Consider the following 22,773-nt stretch of genomic DNA (forward strand, 5'->3'; position numbering starts at 1 on the left):
AGAAATTACGCAGTTCTACCTCATTTTGTCACGACAGCTATGGGGGACATTTGGCCTGCGCCTCCTTGCCCTGGCAGAGATGAAGCCTGAACTTTATGGAGGAGGACACAAGGGTTGCATGCATTTTTTTAAAGATTGACTTATTCATTTGAAAGGTGGAATTGCAGAGAGAGAGGAGAGAGAAGGGAAAAGATCTCCCGTCTGCTGGTTCACTCTGCAGATGGCTGCAGCAGCCAGCGTGAAGCTAGGGCAAAGCCAGGAGCCATCCCGTCCGTGGGTGAGGCGCCCCAGGCACCTACATTGTGTCGTGCTGTTTTTCCTAGGTTGCTAGTTGGGTGCTGGATTAGAAGTTCAGGAGCTGGACTTGAGCCAGTGCCCACATAGGGTTCTGGTGTGCAGGCAGTGGTTCTACCAGTTATGCCACTGGACCAGCCCCCTTCGTGCAGGTGCGATTGCAGAGGAAGCCCACTCTGTGGGGTGCACCACGTTAGCGCCGGGTCTTGTTCCTAACTGTTTCTGTTAGGAAACGGCCCTGTGTGGTCCTGTGGTGCTTGGAAGATTTTGCTGCCTTCCGTTACCCTTACTTGTCAGAGAATTTATTCCTGCTAAGTGCCCACGTTGCCTGTGATGCTGACGAGAGCTCGGGCTCTGGATTCCAAGCTTCTGAAGCATTTCCATTTACTCTCTGAGGCCGTGGGTGGAGGAGCCCTGCCCAGCCCATCTGTGTGCCCACTGCTGTTCAGGTCAGCCCAGCTGGACCTTCCTTCGTGGCTGTTGCTCCCATGGTCAGCTGAGAGGCTGCTCCATGGCACTGCTTTAGCTGTCTGAGCCCGCCCTGACTGTGGGCACTGCTTTAGCTGTCTGAGCCCGCCCTGAGTGTGCATTCACGCTCATGCTTTCCTCTGTGGCCGTCTCCTGCCAGCAGCTGCACAGTGGACTCTTCTCTTATCCACATGCAGATCTGAGCTTCTGACCATGGTCCAGACTGGATGAAGGCAGCACTGTAGACTCTGTGGGGACATCTGCGTTCATTGGAGGTTGGCTGCCATCGCCAGATCGGCTCCCAGGCCTCTCTGTAGTTGATGGCTGCTGTTGTTTTGTGTCAGTCTTGAAGGACGTGGCTTTGGAGCCAGTGGGGGCTGATGGCTCCCCTGGGCAGGATTCTGGGCAGGAGCCCTGAGGCCTGGGTTTTGGCCTGGCTCTGCCACGTGCCAGCTGGGCAGCTTACTTAATTCCTTGGTGCTTGGTTTCCTCCTCTGAAAGTGGGGAGAAGCCTCTCGGGAGCAGCACCCTGTGCCTTCTGCACTCGTGTCTGGAGGTTTCTCCTCGCATGGTCAGTGTCGGCTTGTTTCAACAGTCAGCAGTCATCACTGGGATCTTTGTCGGCTTCTCGTCAACTAGAATACGCGCCTCCACCTCGCCTCCCACCTCCTACCGGCAGGCCGCTGTGGCCCACTGGCCTCGCGCATGTGGCCTGGCCGCCTTGTCAGGCTGTTCTGCGTTGATGGCCCCGGAGTCTGAATGCAGGCGGCCGCTGCTCTCTTCATGCAGTCTCTTGCTGCCAGCTGCTGTCTGGCCTGGAAGAGACTTCTGGTCATGATTCTGGCAGTGCTGAGCAGGCATGGCCGAGCACACACTGCATGAATTGGAAGTTCTTGCCCTGGCACCGACATGAATGTGCCCCTCCAGGGCAGGCACAGAGGAGTGTTGGTGGGACTGGAAGACGAGCTCTGGTCAGGCAGGCAGCGGGGCCCTTGGAGGGCAGAGGGCAGACGAGCTCTGGTCAGGCAGGCAGTGGGGCCCTTGGAGGGCAGAGGGCAGCGCCAAGGGTTCCAGAACTTGAGCTGCTACTGTGGTGTTAGCTTCCAGCCTGTCTGCATGTTCGTGTCTCTTTGTGGCAGGGATGTTTGTGACCGTGCAGTCTTGTTACCAAGCACGTGTCCTGGACGCCACTCACTTCAAGAATGAACCATAATCCTAAGAGCTTTGTTGCTCGCTCACTAGCAAATCATTTGTTATCTTTTGAAACCGTGATCTTTAAGGTGCTGAATAAGAGTGCTGGCTCTTGGCAGCAGTATTTGAAATACCAAGTAACAGCTACACAATGCCTTGTCGAGTACCAGGATACACACACACAGTCAGGTGTATACACACACAGGTACACATGGCATACACACAGCTGTACACACTCATACATACACAGCTGTATATGTACCTGAGTATACATATAGAGGGTGCATAGAGGTGTACTTGCATGTATACACACGCGGGGTACACGCAGGTGTATGCACATTTATATACACAGGGTGCACACAGGTGTATACGTATTTAAGTATATATGTATTTAAGTGTGCATATATACAAGGATACACACAGATGTACGTACACAGTGATAGACACATAAGCAGTTTTCTCTATTTGAAAGGAAGAGAGAGAGAAAGGACAAACACACAGAGAAGATCTCTCTCTCTGCCGCTCCACTTCCCAGATGCTGGCGACAGCCAAAACTGGACAAGGTCAAATTCAGGCTCAGGCACTCAGGGTGGGGTCCCACACAGTTCAGGGACCCGCGGCCTTGGGCCACCCTTGCTGCATCTTAGGCTGCCATGAGCAGGAAGCTGGATTGGAGAGCACGGCTGGAACTTGAGTAGAACTGGTGGGGCCAGGGCCTCTCAGGCAGCCGCTCCGTCCTCTGTGTCAGCACCCACCTGCTCATCAGTTGTCTCACCAGAACCTCACTGGTGTCCCCAAGGCCCCTTGGGTGTTTGTCATCTCAAGAGCAATGGCTTCTGTAAGTCCAGAAATGGTGCACCTGGTCCTGTGCTGTCCACTGGGCACAGATGGGACGTGGTCTCTGCCCTCTGCGTGTCCGCCATTGCTGGAGGCAGCTTGGGGATGGGTGGCCGCACTGGCTGCACTGACTGACCAGGAGGGTGCAGTGCTACCTCCCTGGGCCAGCAGAGGAGCCAGGAGACGTCCAGGAAGGCCCAGACGCAACAGGAAGAGCACAGTGGGTACAGCTTGGTGGGTCTGTAGCACTGGAGCTGAGGCCAGAAGGGAGAGGTGCAGGGCTCCCCACAGGGAATACGGCTTGTGCTGCTGTGTCTACGGTCAGGCTTGCTGGGCTGGCCACCCAGGAGGTGAGGCCAAGGGGTTCTGCCTGGTGCAGAAGGCTGTAAGGAAGCTGGGCAGCAGTCCAGGCTAAAGGCAAGGACCTGAGCCAGCACCAGGGAGTCGGCGTGAGCAGAACGTGACTGATGGAATGTTGGGGAAGTGAAACTTGGCACGGTTTGGCAATGATAGGATGTTGGAAGTGAGGAGGTGGAGGCTCAGGCTTGAGAGGCCGATGATGGCTGGGATCCCTGCCATCCCTGCCAGCAAGCAGGGAAGATTAGAACATTCCAGAAGAGCAACACAGGAGTTGTAGGTGGAAGAGGCTGTTGGCATGGGCTCCTGGGCAGCCACAGGCTGAATGTGTATGGGGGGGCATGGCGTGCATGAACCATGGAGACTCTGGGATGGAGGGTCTGGCCGTGGCTTCCAGAGGGGAGGGTTGGGGGTTGTTGATGGAGGAGCTGGTACACGCACGGAGGGGAGACCGTGGGAGCAGGACTGGGAAGTGCTGACTGGGCTCCCCCCACCTGCCTGGGGATCAGAGAGTTTGTGTTTTAATGGATGTGAGTGACAAAGGCTCATCACTGGTAAGAAGAGCCATGGATGTGGACTGAGTGATGGCAGTGGTGAGGGGATGCAGGGGGCAGGTACACAAAGGTGCTGAGGCGTCCAACACAGCTGGTGAGGGCCCCCGCTGTGGGTGCTGCAGGGTGGTGCTGGCCTGGGAGGAGGTGACTCCCTGGAGTCCTGATCGCTGGGGGATGAGGGGCAGACATGCTGTAGCCTGGCAGTACCAGGTTGGCAAGAGGGCCAAGTAGTGGGCAGCGAGGGGAGCTGTGTGTTAACCTAGAGCTCAGGCGCTCCTAGGAGCTGGGGTTTCACTGGCCTCTAGCAAGAGGAAAGTGTCCAAAGAAAGGCAGAGGGCAACAGTGGTTCTCACTCTTGTCCAGAGCAGGGCTGAGGCTGGCCCTGAGCGTGTGCTGTCCAGAGCAGGGCTGAGGCTGGCCCTGAGCATGTGCCGTCCAGAGCAGGGCTGAGGCTGGCCCGGAGCGTGTGCCGTCCAGAGCAGGGCTGAGGCTGTCCCTGAGCGTGTGCCGTCCAGAGCAGGGCTGAGGCTGGCCCTGAGCGTGTGCCGTCCAGAGCAGGGCTGAGGCTGGCCCTGAGCGTGTGCCGTCCAGAGCAGGGCTGAGGCTGTCCCTGAGCGTGTGCCGTCCAGAGCAGGGCTGAGGCTGGCCCTGAGCGTGTGCCGTCCAGAGCAGGGCTGAGGCTGGCCCTGAGCGTGTGCCGTCCAGAGCAGGGCTGAGGCGGGCCCTGAGCGTGTGCTGTCCAGAGCAGGGCTGAGGCTGGCCCTGAGCGTGTGCTGTCCAGAGCAGGGCTGAGGCTGGCCTGGAGTGTGTGCTGTCCCCAGCCTGGAGCGTGTGCTGTCCAGAGCAGAGCCGAGGCTGGCCCTGAGCGTGTGCCGTCCAGAGCAGGGCTGAGGCTGGCCTGAGCGTGTGCTGTCCAGAGCAGGGCTGAGGCTGACCTGGAGTGTGTGCTGTCCAGAGCAGGGCTGAGGCTGGCCCTGAGCGTGTGCTGTCCAGAGCAGAGCCGAGGCTGGCCCTGAGCGTGTGCCGTCCCCAGCCTGGAGCGTGTGCCGTCCAGAGCAGAGCCGAGGCTGGCGCTGAGTGTGTGCCGTCCAGAGCAGAGCCGAGGCTGGCGCTGAGTGTGTGCCGTCCAGAGCAGAGCCAAGGCTGTCCCTGAGCGTGTGCTGTCCAGAGCAGAGCCGAGGCTGGCCCTGAGCGTGTGCCGTCCGGGCAGGCTTCTCCAGATATGAAGATCTCTGTATGTGGCCTGGACTGTGCGTGCAGGTCCTGCCCTGGGTCAGGCAGAGCCAGTGTCCAGAGGGATCTTGGAGCCTCTTTTTGGGGCAGGGAGTGAGTGACTCTTGTAACTGTGGGAAGGACCAGCCTCACTGGCTGCTGTCCCTGGGTCCTTGGTCAGGGCTAGGCTCAGAGGTGCATCCTGTGTGGGTCCCCTCAGTGGAGCCATACAGAGATGGCCCTCAGGTCTTGGCCTGTGGCTGGCAGGTACATGTGCTGGCTGCAGTCTGAGATGCACCCCACATGCCAGCAGGTCTGTGTGGGATGTGAGCCTCTGCCAATAGCTGCATAGAGCCCTTGAACCGGGGGAGGGTGTGAACAGGACTGGACAGAGGACAGCTGTGGCCCCTGCCCGCCAGCCTCTGCCAGTCACTGCCCTTTCTGGGAGTAGCTGTGCTTCCCACTGCTGGCTCTTACAGGCGGATCCCTGGGCATGACGTACATTGTCACCTGTCCCCGACAGCTGTGCCACCGGCAGGAACCCAGTGGCGACTTCCTTGGCATGTCCTCGTCACTGCCCCTCGCAGGTGCATTGTCTATTGGGCCAGTGTGGCGCCGGGGACCAGACGTTCTGTTTTGTGCTCTGTATTATCAAAAATCTTTGAGCTGAATGTTTTATTGTCTGATGTTTGCAAAGTTGGTCTTGAGAGAAGAACCTAAGACCCATTACATTTGAGAGACATTCTTCAACCCAGTACTTCCCACGGGAAGTCTGAGAACAGTTCATGGGCTGGGGACTGGCAATGAGAAGGGATCATGAAAGGTGACAGGTGCCTGGGCATGGGCTTTGGAATTCGGGGCAAAAATTAGTGAAAACCAAGTAAAATGAGGTGCTGAGTATGCACGGGGTGCCACCCATTGTGGGGGAAGCTGGGGGCTAGGAACACGGGAACACTGTGTGCGTTGTCTTTACAGAAAAGCTGCCAAAGCAGGTGGTGTGTGTGCTGTTAGGTACTGAGTGGTCTGTGCGCACTTGTTTGATGAAACAGTTGTAGGAGAACACTGGAGTCTGCTGAGTTAGTGGCTGTTTCCCCAGGGTTGGTGCTCAGGGAACCTTCTGAAGAGGTCAGATTTCTCAGAGCAGTTCCTTGGGTTGCCTGGCTTCCTCGCGTGTTCACTCCTGGAGGTCACTTCTCCCTCCCCCTCCCCGAGTTCCCAGCCTGTCACATAGGGCTTTGGCCCAATGGTGGTGTTGCTGGTGAGAAGTTAAACCGTGTCAGCAGCAGCGAGCCTTGAGGAGTGGTGCCGCCCCACGTTTCGTGTGCATGAAATGCCTGCGTGGAAACAGTGCTGTGTGTCTGGCGTTGTCGTTCCTGGAGATCGTGTGGATCTGCCACTCTCTAAATTCTTTGGATTTTGTTTTTAAAATATGTTCTCCATCGTGGAAACGTGGGAAAACATGGCATGAATAATGTCAGTGTTAAAGCAGGAGCCTGAAGTCGGGAAATACTTGTTTGCAGTTTCCTTTTTAAAGATTTATTTGTCTTTATTGCAAAGGCAGATATATAGAGAGGAGGAAAGACAGAGGAGATCACTCCCAAGGCGGGTGCAACAGCTGCACCTGAGCTAATCCAAAGCCAGGAGCCAGGAGCTTCTTCCGGGTCTCCCACACGGGTGCAGGGTCCCAAGGCTTTGGGCCGTCCTCGACTGCTTTCCCAGGGCAGAAGCAGGGGGCTGGATGGGAAGTGGGTCTGCTGGGATTAGAACCAGCATCCATATGGGGTCCCAGAGCATGCAAGGCAAGGATTTTAGCCACAAGGCTACCACACTGGGCCCTTGTTTGCAGGTTTAGCAGAAGCTGCTGAATGTGTACACAGCTGTCCTGAGCCTTCCGCTGGAAGCTGAGTGTGCCGCGTTTGTGGTAAAAATGGTTGTGTGTGCAGTGCTAGGATGAACTTGGTGTCTGTTGGTTTAAACAGTCACAGTCCTCTGATGGAGACTTGTCCGTTCACTTGTAGAGAAGGCAGAGCCACTAGGTCAGGTTTGGGGTGGGGCTGGAGGGCAGCCGTGTGCAGGGCAGGGGCACGTCGGGTTTGGGGTGGGGCTGGAGGGCAGCCGTGTGCAGGGCAGGGGCACATCGGGTTTGGGGTGGGGCTGGAAGGCAGCCGTGTGCAGGGCAGGGGCACGTCGGGTTTGGGGTGGGGCTGGAGGGCAGCCGTGTGCAGGGCAGGGGCACAGGGCCGTGTTAATGATCACCTTGGGCGGCCGCAGCCGAGGGGGGAAGACTTCTGTCTGTTCTTCCCCGAGCCTAGTTCTCTGCTCTCTTACGTTCACCTTTGTGGAATGTGTGTTAATGGTAAACCGAGGGCAGTGTTTGGCCGACTTGTAAAATTACAGCTCTGTTTGTTTTATGAAGTTAGACTCGTTGGCTTAATGATAACAAAATGACACGGATGGTATTGCCTGGAATCCCAAGGATTTAAATTGTTAAATTTGGTAAATTACTAATTACTAAAGAAGAAAAAGTCAATGTGAGAAAACATGTTTGGAGTCAGATTCTCTTAATTCTTTTGAAAATGTTTTGAAATTTCGCTGGTTCACTCCACTGGATAAAATAATGCTTTGTTGCTGTTAAGAACCGTACATGGTTCAGTGTTTATAGAGTTAAAATGGATTTTTTTTTTTGCTTTGAAACACCATATGGAAAGTGAAGATGCTTTATCATAGCTGTTGAGGGTTATGTGACTTATGTGTTAATAGAGCTCCCCAAAGCTCCCTGTTTATCTCTTCAGATGGAAGGAGGAACCCTGTGGTGCTGCTAGCCTGGACCTGAGGCTGCCTGGACCCTGGGCGCCCTGGCCGGAAGAAAGGCGGAAGTCTGAAAGCAAGCCCTCACTGCTTTTTGGGTTTCTGCGCTTCCTGCTAGGGAACATGCACATGGGTGTTTAAACATGTCAGACTAAATCTGTCTGACATGTCAGTTGACCATCCATAATCTGAAACCGAAGCCGGAAACTTTGAGCACCAACATGATACCACAGGAGGAAAATTCCACACCTGACCTGTTGTAGCATGTCACAATGAAGACACAAGCACTTTAAAAATAACGTGAAATTTCCCTCAAACTGTGTGTCCAAGGAGAACATGAAATGTGCATGGATTTTGGGTTTAGATTTGGGCTCCTTCCTCGGAAATGCCCTGATGTAAATATGCTGTGTTCCAAAATTAAAAGGAAACAAACACCAAATTCCCCTAAATGAGTCATATTTGCAAGTGGGGGACTCCACTTGTCCACTAGATGTGAAGTGGGCGTATCTTGGACCCACAGGTGGATGCGTTGTGTGCGTGGAGGCTGTGGTGTAGCCAGTGTCCGTGTCAGAGTACAGCGCAGTTCAGCACCCAGGACACTGTGTGCCTCTGCTCACAGATGCCTGCCCCTGCCCTTGGCTTCTGTATAGGCTGGGTGGCTTGGGTGGTCTGTAACTGTGGACAGCTCAAGGGCAGTGGACACCTGCTGCCAGGGCCAGCTGAGCTCTGCAGAGAGGCTGTGGCTTTGTCCCAGAGCCTGAGGGGCTGGTGCTGGGGTCCTCCAGATCCTTTGGGACTCAGTTGAATGCCTCTGCTGTATCCCAGGCCCTCAAGAAGGCATAGGCCAGGCTTACTGCGTCTGTCACCTGTGCCCTGGGCCCCACTCCTCTGTCGCACAGAGGAGTCATGGTGGCATGTTGAGACCTGGCATGATGTGCCTGTGAAATGTAGAGCAGCCTGTGGAGTGTGGTGCTGGAAGCAGGTCAGCCGGAGGCTGGCACTCCCCATTGTGGGGGATGTCCCCACATGTCCCAGGACACTGGATCCCCGCAACAACATATAGCTTGTCTTGGAGGTTTCATGGTGGGGCTTTTCGCCATTGTCAAGCCTGTGTTTTAGCAAGACCTCCAAGAGACCCTGCTCATCAGGTCAATGGTACAGTCATTGCGCTGGGTCAACACAGTGGGCTGGAGGATGTCAAGGTCATCATGGCCTCTGTGGGCTAGACTAAGGCAGGCAGGACCTGAGGTCCCAGGCACAGCAGACACAGCCTGAGCCAGGGGGTAGAGGGGGTGTTCTGGACCTCCAGCAGTGGTTACCCTGGTGCTCCCTGAGTGTGGAAGAAGCATTTTCCAGGATGAGGTCGGCAGGCTTGGCAGCAGCCCAGGTGCCTCATCAGGTCAGTCAGGTAGGTGGGTACATGCTGGTTGTTCCCCAGGAGCTGTCTGTTGGCTGCATGGACCGAGGAGCTGTGCCACACAGAGCTGTGTGTAGGTCCCAGCACCGAAGGCTTTATGCAGGGATATGGCTGGTTGATCAGCCATTTGCCAGCTTTGGTGTGGGGTTAGAGTCAGGCACACAGCTGGGTACAGGACCGTCAGTGTCAAGAATGCCACACTTTGGGCACCCACCTAGACCCACCTCTGCACCATTCAGTAAGCCATGGAGGTCTCTGGAGCTTGAGGGACCCACGGTGGCACATGTGTGTATGTGTTGGTGCCTGCGTGAGTGTGTGTGTGTGTGTGTGTGTGTGTGTGTGTGTCTGTCCGCATGTGCGCATGTGCGTGCGCACTGAGCAGCCTACTATGCTTGATGCTGGAGTGGCTTTGTGTGGCAGGGAGATGCCACGTTTGTGCAGTTAGGTTAAGTCTTGACTGTTGTGGCTTAGACCTGTAGCATAACGAACGTGCCAGCCCTGTGCCACCTGCGTCTTTTCAGGCTGGCTGCTGCCGCTGTGTTTCTGTTGGCCACGTGGGCTAGTGTCTCTCCTGAGATCACAAGGGCTCATTTGCGCAGCCTGGCTTCCCTCAGTTTGGGTGCAGTAACCATGAGGCATTTTGTGACTGGTCGTTGTTTTCTTGTTAGGGGAGTGCTGAGTAGTGTTGTGTCTTCTGCCTTTGGTGTATGGTTGAATTCCAGTTCTCTTCCTGCCTCATTATTCACATGGAATTTTCTCAAGTCCTTGTGTTTGTTTGAGAGGGAGAGAGCGAGCAAGCGAGCCAGTCACCTCCTGTCCACTGGTTCCATCCCTAGATGGCCTGGTCTTCCGCTCTGTTGTAGGACCAGGGTTCTTGAACTGCCACCTGCTGCCTGTCAGGAGTCGGAAGGGAACTGAGGCTGGACCTTGAGCTGGGCCCCGGCAGCGGCGCTCTGATGTGGGACACGGGCCTCCTGAGCCGTGCCTTGGTGGGCTCAGGGAACAGGGCCGTCTTGGCTTTCCTAACACTAGATGCTTTGATTGCAACTGAAAGTAACATTTCTGAAAGTACAGCATTCAAATTCAATAGCAAACATTCTGTCCTTGGTTTTCTTGAAATAGTTTAGGGTTTCTTTAGTTCTGAGCTGTCTTTTGTCTACCCCTTGCTCAACCATGCACCCATGCATTCCATGGCCTGCTGGCTTCATCCGGTTCCACGGTGCCACCTGTCCCCTCTCTCCATCTTACTGTCCCTCCTCAGGACTGCAGGTGGCCTCTCAGGGCTTGCCTGTTAGGAAAGGTGTGTTGTTTGCCCTGGCGGGAGCTTTCCCCTGGCTGGCCTGGTTTCCCAGTGTCACTGCTGACAGGCCTGGCGTTGCCCGATTCTCTTTCCTCTGAGTCTCCTGTAGGGCTTCTCAGACCAATAATGACTGCTGCGGCCCTGCAGAGGCTGTGGAGGAACCCACTGACACAGCCTAACTGAGTTGACTGCTTTCTGCGGGACAAGAGGCTATTACACTTACCATTCCAGAGAAAGTTCCCAAGTTCCTAAGATGGGACTTAGGAGGATTTTGTAGGAGGATTATTTGCTTGAAATTTAGACACACACACACACACACACCCCTTCCATCTGCTGGTTCAGTCCCCAGATGGTTGCCAACAGCCAGTACTGAGCCCGGCCGAAGCCAGGAGTTTTATTTTGGCCTCACAGTTGGGTACAGGGGCCCACCTGTACCACCTTCCACTGCTTTTTCCAGCCCTCACTAAGGAGCTGGGTCAGAAGTGGAGCAGCGAGGACTTGAACTGGCAATCGTGTGGGATGCCAGCATTGCAGCTAGTGGCTTTGCTTGCTACACCCTGCAGTGTCAGCCCCAGTAAGGAGGATCCTTGGGGTCTAATTTAAGGCAAGTTGTTCGGCACAGGGACATGGAGATGCACAGAAGTTTCAATAAAATGAGATTCTTAGGACTGTGTGGGGCAAGCATTTAATGAGTAGGTGAGTCCCTGATTTGGGGAAGTGGGCCTGGGGTGACATCAGGAAGAGCCCTGTCTTCCTGGGACAGTGGGGGCATGCTCACGGGGCTAGCTGCTAGTGACTTGGGCTGCAGTGAGCTGTGTGGGTGCAGGGGCTTGGGGAACAGTTTGGGTGTCTGGCCAGAGGCCTGTGTGTGTGTGTGCACGCCTGGTGCTGCCGGGGCCTGCTGGGGACACCTGTGTGGGGAGCACCACCTTCCTGCAGCCCAGAAGGTTCCTTGTATTCTGGTCTCGGGCTGTGCTCTGGGTCCCAGTGGGGACCGTGCCCTGGGTGCCTCTGTCCACAGACCTTGCAGGCCCTGAGTGCTTGCTGGTTGCTCGAATCCCAAGTCCCATCACCTTCCCGCTCTCCTCCCTCTGGGCTTTGTCACCAGCACTCTGTTCTGGTTTTCATCTTGGTCTTCCCTGTGATGGTGGCAGAGGCCCTGCTGTGGGTCCCGATTACCACCCGTCCTTTCCCTGTGATGGTGGCAGAGGCCCTCATGTGGGTCCCGATTACCGCCCGTCCTTTCCCTGGCCTGTTCAGAGCGCAGTGGGCTGCGTTGGCCACCAGCCTGGAGAGTGTGGGTTTCCTGGTGGGAGAGGTGCAGCTGAGCAGGGCGGGGACCTGCTCTGCCCCAGGGGGCAGGAGCGGGCACTTTCCCCAGGGACCAGTTGAGCCTTTGGCCAGTCCCCGGTGGCCGCAGTAAAGCTTTGCAAGCTCTCTCCCCCCACCCAGTCCTCCCTCAGCTTTGCAAGCTCTCTCCCCCCACCCAGTCCTCCCTCAGGTCGGAGAGCCCCCACCCCAGACTCAGGGTTTCAGTAAATGGGCCTTCTGATACCTCTGACACTATTTTAGCTCTGAAACAGTTTCTGAAAGCTTTACTTATTGAAACAGAATACAGTCGAACTTGGATTGTAAAGATTGGCTTGCTTCATAACCTTCACCTGCTTCACCTACCTTTCATGCAAGAATCTTGCTGCATTTGTCAAAAACCACATTGTTGTTTTGTCAAAATGAGCATTGATATGGAGTTAGCAGCTAAGTCGCAGATTATTTTTGGATTTCACGGTATTTTTTTTTTCCCAACAATGTCCTTTTCTGTTTCCAAACCCCTTTCAGGATACCACGGTGCACTTGAAAAGTTTCATTTTCGAGACTTGTAACCTGGGTGAACTTGAAGCATTTCCTGGGTGTCCACGGCACTCAAGGGGTGCATGTTTGACTTCTGGGACATTTATTTTTGTCGGGATTTAATGCTTCATTTCAAACCTAATGAAACCAAGTAGTGGGGCAGCGAGAACGCCCCGCGCCCTGGGGTGTCTGGTTCCAGTCTGCAGAGCCCATGGATTGCTGGCTCTTTTTTCTCTGGCTTCCATTTTGTTACAAGGTTTGCGGGCCTCAGAAGCACATGTGGTCTTCCTGCTGCACTGGCTGTGTTCCTGGTTTTCCAGGGTGCTGGTACCCTGGCCTGTGGGTGGAGCCTCATGTCCAAGTGAAGGAGGGGTTGGTTCACAAAGTGCTGAGGGTTCTTGGTGTTTATGTGTCTGCAGGTGTCGGGCACAGAGATAAGGGAAGCTGGGTGGGATGCCTCCTGCTGTGTTGGAGTGTCTGTGCTTAAATTGCAGCTCCTGGGTTTCTGCTCCAGCCTCCTGCTGAACCACCCTCTAGGAGACAGCGTGTGACGCTCGCCCGTGTGGGAGACACGGGCAAAGCTCCTGGCTCCTGGTTTCAGCCTGGCTCGGTCCTGGCTGTTGTGAACATTTGGGGAGTGAGTCAGCAAATGGAAGCTCTTTGGCTATCTCCCTGTGTTTCAAATGAAGGAAAAAACAGAACACACTTTTGTCTTCCGTATGGTAAGGCTACCTGAAGCACTTTGTCTCAGAATCCCCTAACACACTGTAAAATGAGGACTCAAAGGATAACAAGCACTCTACGTGTATTTGCCATTAGTGCCAGTTAAAACTACACTGAAAACCCACTATAGAAGCCCCATGTCTATGTAAATATAATAGTTTTATATTTTTACAAAAGTAGCAATGTTTCCAACACAAGACAGCATTGGTGGGGAGAGTGACCCAGGCTTGCAGATCTTTTGTAGCTGGCTTTGCAGCAGGTGGCTGGGTTCTTAGCCTGAGCGGTGTACGGTCTGTGGTGACATCACGTACTGGGTAGCCCCCAGGTCACTCTGATTGTGAGAGAGGAGTGAGGGTGGCAGATGAGTGACCAGGGCTGTCTTCAGAGAACGTGGGTCCCTGGAGCCGTGTGTGTCTTTCGTCTCTGAGAGTCAGTGTGACAGATGAGTTCCCGGCATGGCCATTTCTGGGCTGGATCCTGCTGTAGCCATTGCCTCCTGCCGTCTTCCTCCATAGCCTTATTTGGAAATTGGGAATAGGAATGCCAGGTTGGCACAGCTGTCATGAAGATGAAGCGAGTGTGGTCCATCCTCTTTAACCATGAGTCAGCTGACTGGACTGAGCCTGTGTTACAGGGGCGGGTGCTTGGCACAGCAGTTTAGATGCAGCTTGTAACACCATGTCCTGGGTGTGTCGTGGGGGAGGGGGTGAGGGCAGGGTTCCAGGCCTGGCATTCTCCTAACTCCAGCTGCTCATCATTGCCTACCTGGGAAATGGCAGTGGGGTCAAGTACTTGACTCTGCTTCCCACACGAGGGGCACACAGTGGGCATGCCTGTGGCAGCATTGGCTCTTGCAGGCATTTCTGTCTTCCAGACAAGTACATTAATTTTAAAAATTCCTTCAGATTTGTCCTGAGCATTTGCAGCCTTTGTCCTTTGGCACGGTTCCCCACTGATGCGGAGTGACAGCAGCCACCTTGCATTGGCTCAACGGGCCGTCCACAGATGGTGCTCAGTCCACTGTCCAGGAGGGGTGGGGTGCAGACAAGGCGCTGCTTCGTATCCATGACTTGAGTGCTTGTGAATTTTGGGGTTCTGGCTAGGAGGGGTTCCTGGAGCCAGAGCCCATACCCATATCAATTGGGTAGGGAAGACCACATGCCTGCCATTACATACATGTGACTAGGGTAGCCTACTTTCATTGGTTCTCTTGCTTTGTAGCTTCAAGTGTCACCAGTGGACTGGAGGGAAGCACCCTGGCAACAGAGTTCAGACAGCAGAGGTGCTGCCTTACCTTCCTGCCACACCTCTCCCTCCACTACCCTTCCCCTGAGCTGGCCCTGGGGCTGGCTTTGACCAGCAGAGCAGAGCAGAGCAGGAATGATGCTGGCGCCTGGCCAGCCCGCTGGAGAGAGAGCCCAGGAGGAGGCCAGGTCGGTGTCCCGCCTGGGCCCCTCAGCCCAGCCACCTGCTGCTGCCCTGGAAGCCCCTCCCAAGCCCTGGGCAGATGTTAGACTCCTGAGCAAATCGTTGTTGTCTTAGCTGTGTATCTCTCATAGTTACCTTTTTAATTAACACACCATCATTGTATATGTGCGTGAAGTTCATGTGATCCCTCAGTATATGTGTGCAGTGTGTGATGAATGCATTTGTCTACGTGTGTGTGAGGTCAGTGTGACCCCTCGATATATGTACTGCTGTGTGTGAGGTCCAGCATGACCCCTCAGGGCATGTGTGCAGTGTGTGCTGAACACTTATGTCTACATGTGTGGGATCAGTGTGACCCTCAGTGCATGTGTGCAGTGTGTGAGGAACATGCATGTCCACATGTGTATTGTGTGGTTCATCGGTACACCTCTGCGTGAGTGCAGTGTTGAGGAACATGTTTTATTTTTTATTTCTCTTTGTTGGGAGCCTTCATGCCACTCTCTCCCAGTTCCTGTAGGGTGTGTATCATGTGATTTGAGGCTGCAGTCACCCTGTGCTATGGACTGGGGACACGTTCCTTCCTCTGGTGCCACTGTCTGTCTTGCTCTGCCCACCCAGGTCAGCATGACCAGCCTCCAGGTAGGGAAGACAACAGGCAGAGCACGTGTTTATGTGTGTGATCCACGTGGCCTTGTAATGGCCTGTTCCACGCAGCAGTGGCAGAGGCAAAGTGTCTGAGAAGATGGGCCTGAAGTGTGTAGGTGTGAGCAAGTGTCCATCTGTCCACTTCGACAAGTGGAGCCCTGGTGCAGTGTGGGCCTGGCTCACCGTCGAGGGTGAGACCGCTGTTGGTCAGATGTTGTCAGGTGGCTGCAGTGCCTGGCACTCCTGGCCCTCCTCGCCTTCCTCAGGAAGCCCAAGCCGAGAAGCCGTGAGGTTGTTGTCTCCCCAGAAAACACAGACTCCTTGTGTTTGAATAAAGCTATGGTGTAGTGCCCTTAGAAGAAAAGGTGAAGGAGTTGCAGACCCATGCAGGCCACTGGCTGGGCTGGAGAAGGTCGTGCGGGGTTGTGGTCAGCACTGAGGGCTGTTCCAGGGTGTCCTGGGGCTCCTGTCAGGCAGGCAGGCATGGGCCGTTTGTCTGCAGTGAGATGGTCTTCCGGCTCAGCCGGCTGAAACGGGCATGTCAGGGTCAGCTGCAGAGGTGCATCGCCTTCCCCAGTGATTCTTTGGTCTGGCTGAAATTCTCCCTGCTGGCGTTTTCAAAGGAACCTGGCCTGCCAGGGATTCTTTCTGGAAGATTCTAAGCCCGCTGTAGCTCACTTCCTTCCAGAATGTTGCAGGTGTCAGTTGGGAAGTAAGCCACAGGCTGTTACTCTCATGTTACAGTTGTTATATTGTTACTCATTATTAAAATTGCTACATTGTAACAATTAAATGAAGCTTTTCTGAGTAGTTGCAAAAGGTTGCTTGCTTCTTGATGTTTTCTCAACTCTTGCCTATTGTCCTTTTTTCTTTTCCTACTGATGGAAATCCGGACTCCTGCCAGATCTGTCTCACCCAGTGAAGAAAGTTATACCTGTGTGCATAAGCTTGCTGTGCAGAGTTTGGGATCAAGCTCTTTTATGTTTTGAACTCCTACCAATTTCAAAGGAAAGACAATTATTCCTCACACCAACTCTGAACTGCGTCAAATCCATTGACATTTTGTGTTGCTGAAGCAGATGTCTGTTTCCTAACCAGAAGTAAACTAAGCAGCTTTGAGTCAGTCGGAATGAAAGGGTGAATGAATCTGTCCTTCCTCCCCTTTCCTGGCATAGATCGGCTCAGAAAAATGGGCATCAGTGTGAAGATGGGCAGAGGTTGAACTCACGGCTGGGCACATCTCAACCCTGTCCCTCTCTCCTGTGTCCGCTGGCCTTTGGAGTTGCGAAGTCAGACAGTTGTGGGGCGTCCCAGGGTCAGATGTTGGACCTTACAGAGCAGGGGAGCTGTGTGTCTTGGCACCCCTCTTGGCAGGTCTGGCCATCAGTGGGGATGGATAGCTTCGTGAGGGCAGGGGTCAAGTCTCCCAAGCTTTGCAGGTTCATTGGAGGAACAGGTCTCGGGACACTCGGGGAGAGTGTGTGTGAGCCGGTCTGGATGGAGAAGTGGGGACAGAGGTGATCTCAGTGATGGGACAGGAGGGTAGGCCAGGAGCTGCTCTGGGTGTGGGCGCTGGACTCAGCAGGTCGGTGGGACTCCTTTCTGGGGGCAGGGCAGGGGTGTGGTTAGCTGGCATGCTGCCCCATTCTGGCACGTGTGTGTGCTGAGTTTGGTCATGGGACAGCGTCAGTGATGGATAGGGGGACATAGTCAAGATGATTCCCAAAATTTTCTTTATTAAAGAAAAAAATTATCTAAGACTTGGCAACGATGATTTTGAGGAAGAATGAGGGCATCAGGCAAACAGCTAAACTTGTTAAAATCTTGGTGATGCTGGTCCTGGAATGCTCATGTAGTTGAGGTAAAAGTTGTCTGAAATTTGAAGGGAGGTAGTAGCCTGTGTGGCATGTGGGGGCAGATGGGCCTGGCTTGGAATCGAAGAGCTGCGAGTATTCCAACAGCCGCGTGACTGTTAGGCCTGGGACTGCACGCACACAGCGCTGGGCTATTGGCCACCACCCCACATGCTGGGAAGTACACGAAAGGATGTGTTCCCTAGAGCAAGGAAGGTGTCGGTTACAACAGTCTGTCCCCTCTGGCATTGCTCAATCAGACTGGAAGAATCTGTTCAAGCCAAGTGTTGGCCAGGATGTGGGCAGACATGTGTTCTTGTGGACAAGGGTCGCAAGGTTCTTCTGGCAGGGCCCATTACAGTTCTTTGTGGACCGGGTTGCAAGGTTCTTCTGGCAGGGCCCATTACGGTTCTAAGTGTGCATTCTTCACAAAGCTCATGGGGAATGGACCTAAAAGAATAGTGTGTTTTGGTGCAAGAAAAGCCTTGGAATTCACGCACAGGATGGGGAGGTCCTTAAAAGTTTGGAAAATGCTGATTCTAGAAAAACTATGTGGATATCTGGCTGTTTCTGCACAAGAACAACCTAGCTTTTAATTCCGCTCCCAGGAACTCTATGAAGCACTTGCTTATTCTTCAGATGAGTGGTTCCCCTTCCAGACTTTTCCACAGGGAATTGAGCAGAGGAAGACTCATAGTGGTATCGTTGCCAGAGAGATAGATTAGGACATACTGAGGCACTAATGCAACTTTTATGAGATTTTAAAAAAGATTTATTTTATTGGAAAGTCATATCAGATTTATGGAGGGATGGAAAGACAGACAAAGTTCTTCCATCTGCTGGTTCACTTCCAAAGTGGCTGCAGTGGCCAGAGCTGAGCTGCGTCAGGAGCCAGGAGCTTCTTCCAGGTCTCCCACAAGGGTGCTGGGTCTCAAGGTTTTGGGCCATCCTCTGCTGTTTTCCTAGGTCATGAGCAGGTAACATGGATGGGAAGTGGAGCAGCCAAGGCAAGAACCGGAGCCCATATGGGATCCTGGTGCTTATAAGGTGAGGATTTAGTCTTTGAGCCGGGCATTTAACCATGGTCATTTAGAGGAGAGTGAAATACTTGTAGGGCCTGTAAGGACCTTCCCCGAGAGTGGTCTCCGCACTGCCCCTCAGCACGCATCCCTGGCACCACGCATCAGAACACTTCTCTGGCGTCTGAGATCAGTTGGCTGGAAGCTGTGTGGCGTCGGGCTCTCCCTGGTCCCAGGGTGTGTATTTGGTGAGCTGTCGCCGGGCAGGTGCAGCTGAACAGAAGCCCGTGGCTGTGGTCCCTGCATCCGGCTTCTGGGAGCGTTCTTGGACAGTGGTGAGGGGCAGAGGACAGGAGCGGTCTGAGGCTGTGGTCCTCCCGATTGGCTCCTCCTTGGGATGCCTGTGGCGAGGGCCGCAGTGCTTGCTGAAGCAAGTGTTTCTGTGTGCGTGTGTGACTGATAAGCAGCCTGTTGGATGATCAGAATCTTAGCTGAAAGGATGTGTGAATAGTGGGAGGGCGACCACGAGAGCCACGCCTCCTGGAGAGCGGTCAGGTTTCTTCACATCTGTGCTTGGCGAGAGGTGAAGGGAAGCGACTTCACCGGGGCCACGCGGAGCTTTAGTGTGGGGCTTGTCAACATTGAGGGCTGAAGGCTTTCATCTTAATTCCCCCGTCTTCTGTACCAGTGATGCCAAAAAGTGGAAGAATTGTGGGGTTTGTAGCCCAGAGTGTTTCTTGACAAATTAGGTGTTTTTCATACCAAAGTTTTTTGTTTATTAAAAAAAGAGTATTGTCCTAAGATAACTAATAATCCCATAAGAAAAGAAGCTTTTGTTTGTCTAAGCCCACCACAGTTTAAAAAATTATTTCCCAAGTAGGTTTTCCAACAGACAGCTCTTCAAGTCAGAGTTTTCCGGCTGCTCGAGGCGCCATTGGAAGGAGGAAGCAGGTGGCCTTGTTGGGATGAGAGTACTGACCACGGGGTGGGGAGCCGGGGCGTGCTGCTGGAGCGCTAAGATTGTGTGTTCTCTTGCAGAAATCGACAAGAGGCTCTGTCGTTCTGGAGCACGTGTTCCGGCACATCGACCTTGTGGAGATAGATTATTTTGGGCTGCGTTACTGTGATAGAAGCCACCAGACGGTGAGTATGCAGCTTCTGTGACCGTGTGTCTTGTGGTCAGTTTCACTGTGTCCTGGGCCTTTCCTGGCGAGGGGCAAGGTGCCTGGTTCTTTGTGACTGAAGACAACTGGACAAGCCTGAAGCCTGGTTTCTCATGATAATGTTTGTGCATTTCTTCTCTCCTGTCCAAAGAGCTGGGATAGGGTTGGGGTGGAGTGCTGGCTTGCTGCCTCCCTTGGATGGGTGCTCATACATCAGGTGTATCCGGCAGCCCAGCCAAGCCCAGCCTTGGCATGTGATGGCCAGGGTGCTAGTGAGGCGTGGTGCGCCCTTCAGTGTGTGCTGGACATGTACAGAGTGTCACAGGGGTACTGCCTTCCAGAGAGGAGGCAGTTAAAGAAATCTATTCAGTGCAAATCAGAGGCTGCGCAAGTTTTGGAAGTGGTGTGGGTGATTCCAAACAGGAGGGCTTTGGCTTCAGCAGCTTGATGGGATAAGGGGAGGGGTTGGCCCAGGCCTCAGGTCTGCTGTCGGTTCTTCCTGGGCTTGCTCCATGGTCTTCCTGTCTGGAAGGCGGCAGTGAGGGGCTGAGTGCAGGGACCTGCCGTAGAAGGGAGGGTGCTCTTCCTGTCGAGGCTCTCCCGGCCTCCCATGGGCCTCCTGGTGCACGCGTGCCAGGAGGAGTAGGATTCCCTGAGTGGTGCCGGCAGTGGCACGGGGGCTGTTGCTGCTGACAGAAACCTATTCTATTGCACTGGAGGGTGTCTTAGGGCAGGAGGGGGACCCTGGCTGTGTTGGACAGCTGTGTGCAGCAGGGTGCATTTCTGCAAGTCAGCAAAGGCACGCGTGTGCTCTGGAGTCAATGGAGTCCTCCCTGGGGTGGACCATTCCTGGGGCAGTTCCTTGGGGCAGCGTTTGGAGTTCTCGCAGGCTAGGGGATGTATCTTGCGTCATGTCTGTGTTTATGAGATCATATTTTTCTCAGCAGAGAAAAACAGTTTCTTGATCTTATCTGATATGTCAGGCCTTATCTGGAGCAGATCTTACCTCTCTTTTTCCTCTTTGCAAACAGAAAAAAAAAGCTGGGGATGTTAAAGAATTAAAATAATGGACTTTTATTATTGTTGCAAAAGAAAGAAAGAGCAGTTAATGTCGATAGCTTATTGAAAGTTTTGTAGGGCTTATGTTAAAACCAAAATATCTTTTCTCAGCTCTATGCATAGGATTTAGCATTTGTGGTAAGATTAACAATATGGATTTTAGGTGTGTGAGCGCTGCCTGGGCATTGGTGCCCCCTTCCTCACCTGAGCATGGGCAGCATGCGGTGTGTGAGTGCTGCCTGGTCTTTGTGTGTCCAGGCGTGCTGTCTGATTTTCTGATGGAGGAGTCCAGCATGTGTTGGAAGGAGCAGTTGTAGCTTCTTTAGCAGCACGACCTCAGTGTTATAGCAGCGCTAAGTGTGGTAGGACATCTTGGCCACGGTTTCCACGGGTGAATTACCATCTGTTAGATCAGGATTCAGCATCACTTTGCTTTTTTGGTGGGGAATGCCTGTGTGTGTGTCATGTGTACCATGTGGTGTGTCATGTATACCACGTGGAGATGACTTTGAGGCCTAAAAAGGACCATATTAGTCCACGCTGGGCTGGGCAGCAGGAACACAGGGGCGGGTGTGGGCAATGCATGGAAGAGAGGAGTGGGGTGGGAGCTGACCGCGTGGAGAGCCCTCGGTGTGGTGCTGTCGTCCACGCCGCTGTGCCCGCAGTGCCTTGTGCCTCCACAGGTGCCTGCCAGTGACCGTCTCAGCCATCTCGGCCGCAGGAGTATTTAGGGAGAGACCAGGGGAGATGGGGCAGCGACAGACAGAGCCCTGAAACACAGCCCAGACTTCTTTACGCTGAGGAACTGGTGGATTGAAGGCAAATCCCAGCCTGGGAGGAGCTGGAGCCCACTGCTGGGATTTCCAGAGCGGTTCTGAGTGGAGCAGGATGGTGGCGGGCTAACAGGGAGCTCGCTGGACTCTCCTGCCTGCTGGGGCCCTGCTCTGTGAGTGGAGAGCCTGGTACCTCTGCTGGGCTGACCGCGATTCTGTCCTGCTTCCTGTTTGTGTCTATGGGAGCACCGCGTAGCCTGCTGGTTCCCTGAAACGCAGGGAGACAAGGGAGTTCTGGTGCAGGCCGCTGTGTTCGTGGGGTCCCTGAGGCGCACAGGGTCACTCCCCCAGAACCTGTTGCTGGGAGCACTCCTGCCCCACAGCACCACACTCACTTTGCCAGCCATGGCGGGAGCCGTGACAGGCTTGTCGCCATGGCAGGCTTATTGTGACAGGAACCATGACAGGCTTGTCTGGTCAGATGTTTTACGTGTTCTTTCTCTCGTTTAGAGGCAACCCAGAAGGGATTAGGAACACTTGAAATTGTTCACTTCCGCATCCATCGACCAACACAAGATTTTTCCTGGCGTGGTTTTGTCTGGTTGTGGACTCTGTATTTTCCTGGCCTCTCGGAGCTGCAGATGTAGCTTTTTCCGTTTACTGAAAATGTCCAGACACGCACCGCTTCTGCAAAGCCAGTCCTGGCGAAACCACCCAGCCCAGCTGGTCCCTGGAAAGTGCTTTGTCACCTGGGTGATACAGATCTGTCCGCACTGGATCCTGTAGGACTTACTAAAACAGGCCCAGTGCCCATTTCCCACCAAAATGACATTAAATGACATTAAAAGGAAAAAAAAAACCAAAACAGGTGAAAATAGCAAAATCCAAAATCTTTAAAAACAGAGCTGTCATCAGTGCCAGAGGCCGCGGCATGTCTGCATCCAGTTGCAGTTCTGTGAACTAAAAGCCCGTCTGTGTGCGAGGCGAGGCAGGCAGCTTTGCAGAGTGTTCCTGGTGGCGATAGGCGGGTCCCCGGGACATGGCCTGGGCCCACAAGTGTGTGAAAGGAACATTGCTGGTTTCCTTACCATGAACACTTAAAAAAAGTTGGACTGTTCTCCGTGGTTAAATCAGAATAAAGGAGAGAATTCCAAGTAGTTGATTGATGGCTAGTGGAAAAGTGATACTAGGGGCCCAGTGGCGTGGCCTAGTGGCTAAAGTCCTCGCCTTGAACGCACCGGGATCCCATATGGGCGCTGGTTCTAATCCCGGCAGCTCCACTTCCCATCCAGCTCCCTGCTTGTGGCCTGGGAAAGCAGTCGAGGACGGCCCAAAGCTTTGGGACCCTGTACCCGTGTGGGAGACCCGGAAGAGGTTCCTGGTTCCTGGCATCGGATCGGCGCGCACCGGCCCGTTGTGGCTCACTTGGGGAGTGAATCATTGGATGGAAGATCTTCCTCTCTGTCTCTCCTCCTCTCTGTATATCCGGCTTTCCAATAAAAATAAATCTTTAAAAAAAAAAAAAAAGAAAAAAAAAAAAGAAAAGTGATACTTTTGTTATCTAAGATGTTTCCTTATCTTTTAAAAATATTTATTTTGAAAGAGAGAGGAAGATACAGGCATACACATTTATGGGGGCGGGGGAGAGAAAGAGAGAGAGAGAGATGTTCCACTCGCCCACTAGCTCATTCCCCAGTGGCCTCAACCAGAACTGGGCTGATCTGAAGCCAGGAGCCAGAAGCTTCTTCTGGATCTCCTAGTGCCTGCGCGAGCCTGCACTTGGGCCATCCTCCGCCTCTCTGCCAGGCGCACTGCAGGGAGCTG

The 22,773-nt window shown here is 53.9% G+C and overlaps 1 protein-coding gene across 2 annotated transcripts in view; it reads left to right on the forward strand.

The window, feature by feature from the left end:
- The window catches only part of EPB41L4A (erythrocyte membrane protein band 4.1 like 4A), a 99,124-nt gene that overhangs the window by 12,264 nt on the left and 64,087 nt on the right, over nt 1-22,773 (forward strand). Inside the window, exon 2 of one of the 2 annotated variants that reach the window (XM_058677546.1) lies at nt 18,993-19,097. In XM_058677546.1, coding sequence (XP_058533529.1) covers nt 18,993-19,097 — 105 coding nt within the window. Of the gene's footprint in view, nt 1-18,992; nt 19,098-19,130; nt 19,275-22,773 lie in introns of those variants that run through there. The other variant, XM_058677548.1, reaches the window with a different exon arrangement.

This window comes from Ochotona princeps, chromosome 19 (assembly GCF_030435755.1).
Source record: "Ochotona princeps isolate mOchPri1 chromosome 19, mOchPri1.hap1, whole genome shotgun sequence".
NCBI classification, from domain to species: domain Eukaryota; kingdom Metazoa; phylum Chordata; class Mammalia; order Lagomorpha; family Ochotonidae; genus Ochotona; species Ochotona princeps.